Below are 9,713 nucleotides of genomic sequence, written 5' to 3'. Positions count from 1 at the left end.
TGAGTTAGTGTTGTAGTCACGGTTCATTGTTTATTGTTTATTGTTTTGTCTTTGTTAAAGTTTCACTTCTTTAATAAATTATGTGGAACTCAACGTACGCTGCGCCTTGGTCCGACATTCATTATTACGAACAACGTGACAATTTGGCCTGGAGGCCAGCTCCGTGATGCGTTGATGGTTCCAAACTTTTTCAAATTAAAAATGATGGAGGCCACTGTGTTCTTGGGGACCTGCAATGCTGCAAAAATGTTTTCTGTTTTTAATAAATTAGCAAACATTTCTAAATACCCTTGTCATTATGGGGTATTTTGTGAAGGTTGATGAAGAAATTATTATTATACACCCTTTTTCTCCCCAATTTTGTGGTATCCAATTATTAGTAGTTACTGTCTTGTCTCATAGCTACAACTCCCATACGGGCTCGTGAGAGATGAAGGTCGAGAGCCATGAGTCTTGCGAAACACTACCCAACCAAGCCGCACTGCTTCTTAACACAGCACGCATCCAACCCGGAAGCCAGCCGCACGAAACACCGTACACCTAGCGACCTGACCTGGTCAACGTGCACTGCACCCGGCCCGCCAAAGGAGTTGCTAGTGCGCGATGAGACAAAGATATCCCTACCGGCCAAACCCTCCCTAACCCGGACGACGCTAGGCCAATTGTGCGTCACCACATGGACCTACCGGTCGCAGCCGGCTGCGGCAGAGCCTGGGATCGAACCCAGGCTTAGACCTGCGCCACCCGGGAGGCCCAGAAATTATTTTAATTCATCCATTTGTAACGATGAACCAAAGCGAGCGACATATATAGGGCATCAACAAGGAGGTGATGGAGTCCAGGTGAATGTCATTATGCGCCTAACGCTGGTTTTTTTTTTTATTTTTTTTTATTTCACCTTTATTTAACCAGGTAGGCTAGTTGAGAACAAGTTCTCATTTGCAACTGCGACCTGGCCAAGATAAAGCATAGCAGTGTGAACAGACAACACAGAGTTACACATGGAGTAAACAATTAACAAGTCAATAACACAGTAGAAAAAAAAGGGGAGTCTATATACATTGTGTGCAAAAGGCATGAGGAGGTAGGCGAATAATTACAATTTTGCAGATTAACACTGGAGTTATAAATGATCAGATGGTCATGTACAGGTAGAGATACTGGTGTGCAAAAGATATTGGTGACAGGTGTGTGCCCTATCGAGCAGCCTGGTGACCGAGAGGCCGGAGAGGGAGCACATGTGACACCATTTTAGGATAAGGCCGTATCATATCAAAATGTTTAAAAAGTGAAGGGGTCTGAATAGTTTTTGAATGCACTGTAAACCTGCTCATCGTGACATCACAACTCTTCTCGTTATGATATCGCAACCTTTCTCATCATAACATCACATCCCTTCTCATTATGATATCATGACATCATATCCCTTCTCATTATGACATCACAACCCTTCTGTTTATGGCATCAGAAGCTTTCTCTGACTCCAGAAAATAACTATGAGGAACCAGATGGTTCTATATTGTACAAAATCTTTCTTCAAGTTTCACTGCTCACAGTTTGAGTCCCAGTCCAGGGGCTCATGGGAAAGTGAGTCATCATGGCATCATCAGATGCTCCACTTAACACACACATACATACATACATACATACATACATACATACATACATACATACATACATACATACATACATACATACATACATACGCACACATACACACAACGCCTGTGGCCCTCAAATGCCCTGCAACCCTCAGCCACCCAATGCACGGCATTGTGGGTCACAGCTGGCGAGTTGAGGTCCTCCTGCGGGGTGTTCTCTTGCGTTCACGCAGTCATGCTGGATGTGTGTGCCGTGTGTGTGTGTGTCTATATGTTATCATGTTGAGCCTTGACGGCCGATGATTACACTTGAGAGGATGGAACATAGCCTGCCAGACGCAGGTTGACATGAAGTGTATTCAACTTTGTTCTACTGTATTATCCAATCACTGAAAGGCAAGCTGTGTAATGGTTGTCCACGCGTTCCAATGATATCCTGACTCTGAGTCGTGAGTCATATCAGTCCAATGTACATGGAAATAGACTGTAATCTGGGCAATGTAACACCAAGGAGTGAGCTGGGTAAGCTGATCCTAGATCTGTGCCTAAGGGCAACTTAAACCCAAAACGCAACTGCAGTATATGCTGCGAATGTGCCAGTGTCATCAAGTGGTTCAGTGGATGTACTACAAGCTCTTTCCCATGCAGAATCGTTGCTATTGCTCAGTTCATGAAGATCGCCAAAGCGGATGTGAGTTATCCATTCCATGCTGGAATGTATTGACCCAGTTTGCCACAGGCTCACTGTGCAGTCAGTCAGGATTCCAGGGGCTAGCAGAACCGTGTCAATAGAGTGGCTATAACAGAATGACTTCTGTTTGCTGGTCAAAGCACAGGTAAAACAGCATAGATCGGAGTTGAGGTATCCATAGAAATAAAAACAATGCAGCGAGATAGACCAAGTCCATGGCTCGTCCAATTCCCAGTCTGTCTACTCACACCCCATTTAAATGTCCTACATTTCTCAACTAAAATTACAGCTAGTCTAATCAAAGAGAACTGACACAGTGAGTGTGTCATGTTGGGAATGTTTGTTTTGTTCTGTTGTTGTTACCGTGGACACCACTGATCTGTTTATCACAGAGTTTGTTCGACCATGACTCTTCACCTCGGCACCATACTATCTACAGGAATTAGGAATGTAATTAGAAAAACACATTTTAGTTGCCAGAGGTTAGGTGCAGGGGATTTCCATTAGCCTGATTCCAGATCTGTTTGTGATGTCTTGACAAGGCCTATGGTCATTGTTGTGTGTGACTACATACGAGTGGCAAGACAGCACGACCAGTTTTAATACTGGCTGAATTTTTTACATACCTACAGACCGATTACAGGGATCATAATCTGATCATGGATGGAGAGAGGGATTAGGGTTGACAACAGGGCCGAATATTAATCTGGGAGATTATAAAATTCCTTTGACATTGTTTATGCTTCAGTTATCAATTTCCTCCAGCTTTACTGCTCTCTGGGAGGGTTAGGCTACACTTTAGTCTAACAATATGTCATACGGGCTTCATAACACCGTCATAAGGATGACATCACTTTTCCTTTGAGAGCTACATCAACAGAGTTGATTATGTTCACCACCGTTACCAGCTGTTAGACTGCCCCCTCTCCTGTTGAGATACAGGGACTGTCCCAAATGGCACCCTATTCCCTATGGCTCAAAAATCGTGCCCTATGAAGGGAATTTGGATGCAGCCACAGACTCAACCCAGTGAGACATACTTTCCACCAGCACAGGGAACCAACCAGAGGCCTGCATTCACTCTAAAGCTCCTCTCAGGTTTGCAACACAGTGGAGGTATCTGTCTGTTGTAATGCCATTACTGTCCCTGGCACAGAGACCATGTCAGGGAGTTGGTTAGTGTCTGTGAGACATAGTCTCATGACTGGCTGCTGAGCAATGAAGTCAGCCATGTTACCCACAGCAGAGTCAGAGCCCATCAGTGTGTTTGTGAGATTCCTTTCCTGTGGTGGTCCTCATGAGAGCCACTTTCATCATAGCACTTGATGGTTTTTGCGACTGCACTTGAAGAGACATGACTGACCTTCATGTCTTAAAGTAATGATGGACTGTCGTTTCTCTTTGCTTATTTGACCTGTTCTTGCCATAATATGGACTTGGTATTTTACCAAATAGGGCTATCTTCTGTATACTGCCACTACCTTGTCACAACACAACTGATTGGCTCAAACTCATTAAGAGGAAATTCCAAAAAACCTTGTGTCATGTGTTGTTTGCACTCTCCCCCTCTCTCTCTCTAAATGTGTTCTGGTGTGTCTGTTGATTGTGTCATGTGTTGTTTGCACTCTCCCCTCTCTCTCTCTAAATGTGTTCTGGTGTGTCTGTTGATTGTGTCATGTGTTGTTTGCACTCTCCCCCTCTCTCTCTCTAAATGTGTTCTGGTGTCTCTGTGGATTGTGTCATGTGTTGCTTGCACTCTCCCCCTCTCTCTCTCTCTAAATGTGTTCTGGTGTCTCTGTTGATTGTGTCATGTGTTGTTTGCACTCTCCCCCTCTCTCTCTCTAAATGTGTTCTGGTGTCTCTGTTGATTGTGTCATGTGTTGTTTGCACTCTCCCCCTCTCTCTCTCTAAATGTGTTCTGGTGTCTGTTGATTGTGTCATGTGTTGTTTGCACTCTCCCCCTCTCTCTCTCTAAATGTGTTCTGGTGTCTCTGTTGATTGTGTCATGTGTTGTTTGCACTCTCCCCCTCTCTCTCTCTAAATGTGTTCTGGTGTGTCTGTTGATTGTGTCATGTGTTGTTTGCACTCTCTCCCTCTCTCTCTCTAAATGTGTTCTGGTGTCTCTGTTGATTGTGTCATGTGTTGTTTGCACTCTTCCCCCTCTCTCTCTCTAAACGTGTTCTGGTGTGTCTGTTGATTGTTTCATTCCAGCCACCCCATCATTAGTTAAATTATGTCCACTTCAATTTATTAATCAACCAACAGCTCGACAAAAGTGCATCAGTCCACTGCACTACCACATTATTTAGCACATTTCCAAAACGAGTCACCAGTCATGCCTTATATTCTACCTCCGCTTGATGGATTTTCATGAGACCCAAGCATTTTTGCTCATCTGTTTTTGCAGCACTTACAAAAGTGCTTCTTGCTCTGGAATGTTTGTTTGTCAAGAGAAAAATGTCCACATAATCACCACATCTTAGAGAAGACAGGACACACAACAAATGCTACTAAGAGATACATCTTAGTCTATGGAAATGTACTGTGTGGTGTTGGACATGAGTTTAGGACCTGTTGCACTTTTACAACCTGGGGTTTCACAGGGTTAAGACAGCCTACTTCATAATAAAGAAATGAATACATCTACTCTTGATATTGTGCACCATGTTTTGACAAGGTGAAAGTTGTGACAGGGAATCTTTCCCCCTGGGCGTGTTTCTCCCAGAAGAGTTGGGAATGAAGGAGCGGCCAAATGAAAAAGGGAAGGTATAAAGGAGTGTGTGGATTCCTGCTAGAGCTGTCTAGCTGTCACCTCAACAACACAGCAACAACCTCCTTCTACAGTGTTACATCTGAGGAGACCAGTGAATAACAGGTAACTAAGATTTGACTAATTGATCTGTTTTTTTATTTTATTTATCCAGGTTAGTCCCTTTGAGGCTGAGATCCAGAAAACCTGTATTGTCCCATTGGTGACATCTGACCAGGGAGCTCTTACCTTAATTAATTAGATTTAGTATTAAGTGTGATGCAATTTGAAATGAACATTTATTTTATTTGATTTACTTATTCAAGCTCAAGCTGTGTGAAATCCTTTTTGATGAGACATACAGTAGAAGTGATGGCTGACCTCTGTGATGGGCTTGTTCCTCCAAAAGTTTGGTGTTTAAACTTGCCGAAGAAACATACAGAGACAAAGACTGTTGCTTCTTAACGTAGCTGCAGTTATGGTTTGGAGGCCTATTATGGGATGGGAGCCGATCTTATACTACGCATCCATATCATAATTGCGGTCATGTTATAGTCTATAAGACAAAGACAATGCACAGAAAATACAAGACTAGTCTGAGGGCAGGTAATCAGGTTATGATGTAATTGGTGAGTAGCTATCTGTGGAATCTGCTGTGCAAAGAGGGTAGGATAACAGCAGGCTTGTGAGACTGGTGCAGAATGATTACAGTCTAAGACACTGCATCTCAGTGCAGGAGGTGTCACTGCAGCGCCTGGTTCGAATCCAGGCTGCATCACATCCGGCCGTGATTTGGGAGTCCCATAGGGCGGCGCACAATTGGCCCAGCGTCGTCCAGGTTTGGCCGGGGTAGGCCCTCATTGTAAATAAGAATTTGTTCTTCACTGACTTTCCTGGTGAAATAAAGGTGAAATAAAAAATAATTCAATTTTAAATTACAGACAACATTTCCACTGTTTCATATACATTCTTCACTGAGGACTTTATGGTGCATCATGTGCCAAATGAGGATTTGCTCCAAGTGTTACAATTGACTTCATACTCAGTGTATGAGTAGTGTGGGACTTGGTCTTCAATGTACTGGAAGCAATGAGGTTATAAGCCTATTTGAATTTACTAAGGAGTGTTTCCAAAACGCCTGCACATTTTTGTTGTCAGTTGGTACTTCAGGGACTGGTAACTGGGGCCATCTAGTGGTCATATATATATATATATATAGAAGAGCTGTCCCTCTATTTAATATCAATTATTGATCAGGATTGAAAATGTGGGAAATGTGTCAGATCTCAAGTGGGAGTTTTGTCATATCAACACTTTATTGGAACTTAATGATGGTTCCTAGTGATTCTGTTCAATTATAGCCTTACCTACATACTACCTCAATCAGCCCAACTAACCGGTGCCTGTATGTAGCCTCGATACTGTATGTAGCCTCTCTACTGTATATGGCCTTGCTACTGTTATTTTTCACTGTCTTTTTACTGTTGTTTTTATTTCTTTACTTACCTGTTGTTCACCGAATACCTTTTTTGCACTGTTGGTTAGAGCCTGTAAGTAAGCATTTCACTAAGGTCTACACCTGTTGTATTCGGTGCAGTGACAAATAAACTTTGATTTGAATGATGCTTCCGTTTGTGATGGCGAGGAAAAATGGTAGTGATGCTGTTCTCTCTTTACTTACAGATACTATGGAAGTAAGTACCTCACCTCCTCCAACCTCTACACTGACAACTAACGACTGAGAACACAGCTCTCACTGTCTCAGTGTTCTTGAAGTATTTAACCGTTGTTATTCAAGCATTCTGAGATATTTCTTGAATTCTTGAATGTCATGTCTGAATAGGCCTGTCTATCTGTGTGTGCATGCATGAGGGTTTTAGCGTGCATGTGCTCATGTCTGCATGTGTGTGTGTCTCTGACTGTGTATCCGTGTACCCTTCTTGTCCCACCAGCTCTCTGATGCTCTGTGTGGCTGTTCGTCCTCTGGTTCTACCCCCCAGGGAAGAAACAGCATCTGGCCCAGCCAGAACCAAACAGGGGGTCCTGCCTGGCCGGCACAGCCCACCCAGCCCCCATCTTGCTGGCCTGGGCAACCCAACACCCCCTGCTGGCCTGGGCCACAACCATCCCAACCAGCCCCAGCTTCAGCCCAAAGCTGGCCTGGTCCCCAACCACAACCACCCCAACCAGCCCCATCCCATCCCTGCCAGCCATGCTGGCCTGGACCCCAGCCTCCCCAATTCCAGCCCCAGCCTCCCCAACCCCAGCCGCAGCCCCAACCTCAGCCTGCACCCCAGCCTTTTCAACCTACAGCTTCAGCCCCGGCTTCTTCCCAAGTCCCCAGCCAGCCTAGTGCCCCAAGGTGGCCAGTTACCCAAGGCCTTATCCCAGGCGTTAACCCAGGGTCTGGATGGCCTTTCAGCCCTGGTCAGTCTGGTTGGCCTGGTCAGAATCCAGGTGGCTTTACGCCTGCTCCACAGTGGACTCCAACGCCAGCTGGACGTCTGGTGAGAGACAAGAAATAGGATCTAGAGAAGCTGTAGTGTAGCTTTAGTGGAGGGATGGAAAGAGAGAGGGATGGAGGGAGGGAATTGGCAAAGACATTGTGTTGGTGTGAAGACAGAGCCATATCCTAAATGTCAGTGTGTTGTGTTGGTGTATAGAGCGTGCCTTATAACCTGAACCTACAAAGAGGCATCTACGACAAGATGATGATCACCATCATGGGCCGGGTCAAACCAAATGCTAAGCAGTGAGTTCATCAACTACCATAGTCTACTATGGTCTTTGTTGTTTACTAGGAGTATTAAGATCCCTGAATTATCCCTTAGATGTACACATTTCCAGTATGTTATTTGAACACAACTGATGGAATAAGTCCATCTGTACTGTTGACTGGAAGAGTGGGCCTATCAACCTGGTGACTGTGGCTTGTTTTCACTCACTAATGTCTTGGCCCATGCTTTTCTCAATCTGATGAATAAAACAGTTTTAATTGATCATATCCCCTCCAGGTTCACAGTGAACTTCCTGCGAGGTAAAGACATTGCCTTCCACCTCAACCCTCGGTTCAGTGAGGGGGGCAAGCAGGCAGTGGTGAGGAACACCATGGTGGGAGAGCGCTGGGGGAAGGAGGAGAGGCACACACAGGGAGGCTTCCCCTTCATGGCAGGACAGTCCTTTGAGGTCAGTGGGAACTTCCACTGAGGCAGTGCTCCTGTCGTCTGTACTCTACTGACTAACAAATCAACTGAGTTCCACTTTCGATAATGTCTGCGGCTAAATTGCACTTTATGTAACTCCTCTGCTCCCTTTCTCCACCTGTGTTTCAGATGAAGATTCTGGTTACGTTTGAGGAGTTCAAGGTGGCCGTGAACGGAGCTCAGCTGTTTGAGTTCAAACACCGCGTCAGAGAACTCAACCAGATTGATCGCATCAACATCCTCCATGATGTCATCCTCACCTACGTCAACGTAGACACAATACCATGACACCCACACCCATGACATCCATATACAGCATATAACACCCAGCATGTGCTAAATACGTACAATTAATTATTTTCACCTGTTTCATGATGATGATGATGATGATGATAATGAGCTGTGCTCATTCTGTGGTGCACACACAGTACTGCGTTAATGCCCACTAACTCTGTCCATGTGCAAATATACGTGATCTAAACAATGGGGGCCGTCTATTTTTAAATGCTTTTTTAAACTCATCATCTCCAACATTGTGAGCATCCATTACAGAGCTTTTCTTTGGTGTAGTTTGAGGACTGTCCATTCACAACAGTTGTGTTCTTCTACTGAATTCCCTCTTCCTGTCTGTTGGGGATTCTTTTCCTACAAACCTACCGTGTAAGAGCAGACCTACGTCTTGAATAGGCCTACATGGGAAGAATCCTGCACAACGTGCACATTTCACATTTCATTTTTGATCATGAACAAGTATTTGATTCGATGTGTATGAAAATGATTGGTGACATATGCATAAAAGGTGAGTAATTTACCATAATTTGTAAACCTTTTGATAGTTGATTTTCCAATTTTGATAGTTTAGTGACCGCAAAGACGTTAATGAAATGATTAAGTGGGATATTTTTCAAGGCATACTTCTCGTCAGCTTGACTCTATAGTTTAGTTTTTTCCTCTCGTCAGCTTGACTCTAGATAGTATCTATGTATAGTTTTCATTACTCTTTATGCAGGCAGTTATGTTCTTTTGATTTATTTGATGTTTTGAGAAGGCAACTACATTTTCAAAATGCATTTACTGTTTTGAAAAAGGCCACAGAGATCTGAGACTTGTGTAGACTGAATATTTTCCCGATAAAATACAACTGGCAATATATAGTTTTTCTCAATTTCTGGAACAATGTTGTCAATGTTTTTGAATATATGGCCATACATAAAAATGACATTAAATTGATCAGTAATTTCAGTCACTTATTTTGTACACCGTACGGTACTTCAGTGACTTTTTCACTTTAAACATCTCTTCTCTGTTTCATATTTGAAATGATTTTCAATATTACTGGATGTTGCTTTTTGCAGAGAGGCCCGATCATACTTTAGGAGGGCTTGTCAGCCAAGCATAGTATTGCAGACAGTATACAATAGGCCTTACTATCTATGCTTGGTTTGTAATACCATAACTACCTGCGTGGT

The 9,713-nt window shown here is 43.7% G+C and overlaps 1 protein-coding gene across 1 annotated transcript; it reads left to right on the top strand.

Moving 5' to 3' along the window:
- Window positions 1-5,101: 5,101 nt before the first annotated feature.
- LOC135505527 (galectin-3-like) lies at window positions 5,102-8,621 on the top strand. The gene is made up of 6 exons (XM_064924596.1): window positions 5,102-5,167; window positions 6,725-6,735; window positions 6,994-7,548; window positions 7,705-7,793; window positions 8,056-8,227; window positions 8,374-8,621. Exons 2-6 carry the CDS (start codon window positions 6,730-6,732, stop codon window positions 8,530-8,532), a joined length of 981 nt encoding a protein of 326 aa, XP_064780668.1. The 5' UTR covers window positions 5,102-5,167; window positions 6,725-6,729; the 3' UTR covers window positions 8,533-8,621.
- Window positions 8,622-9,713: the final 1,092 nt, after the last annotated feature.

The sequence above is a fragment of the Oncorhynchus masou genome, chromosome 19 (assembly GCF_036934945.1).
Source record: "Oncorhynchus masou masou isolate Uvic2021 chromosome 19, UVic_Omas_1.1, whole genome shotgun sequence".
NCBI classification, from domain to species: domain Eukaryota; kingdom Metazoa; phylum Chordata; class Actinopteri; order Salmoniformes; family Salmonidae; genus Oncorhynchus; species Oncorhynchus masou.
The sequence above is the reverse complement of the archived record's forward strand: the minus strand, read 5'-3'. Positions and strand labels throughout refer to the sequence as shown.

Coding starts and splice junctions, on each gene's coding strand:
- LOC135505527 (XM_064924596.1), top strand. Junction 7,549..7,704: donor CAACGCCAGCTGGACGTCTG/GTGAGAGACAAG, acceptor GTTGGTGTATAG/AGCGTGCCTTATAACCTGAA. Junction 7,794..8,055: donor GTCAAACCAAATGCTAAGCA/GTGAGTTCATCA, acceptor TATCCCCTCCAG/GTTCACAGTGAACTTCCTGC.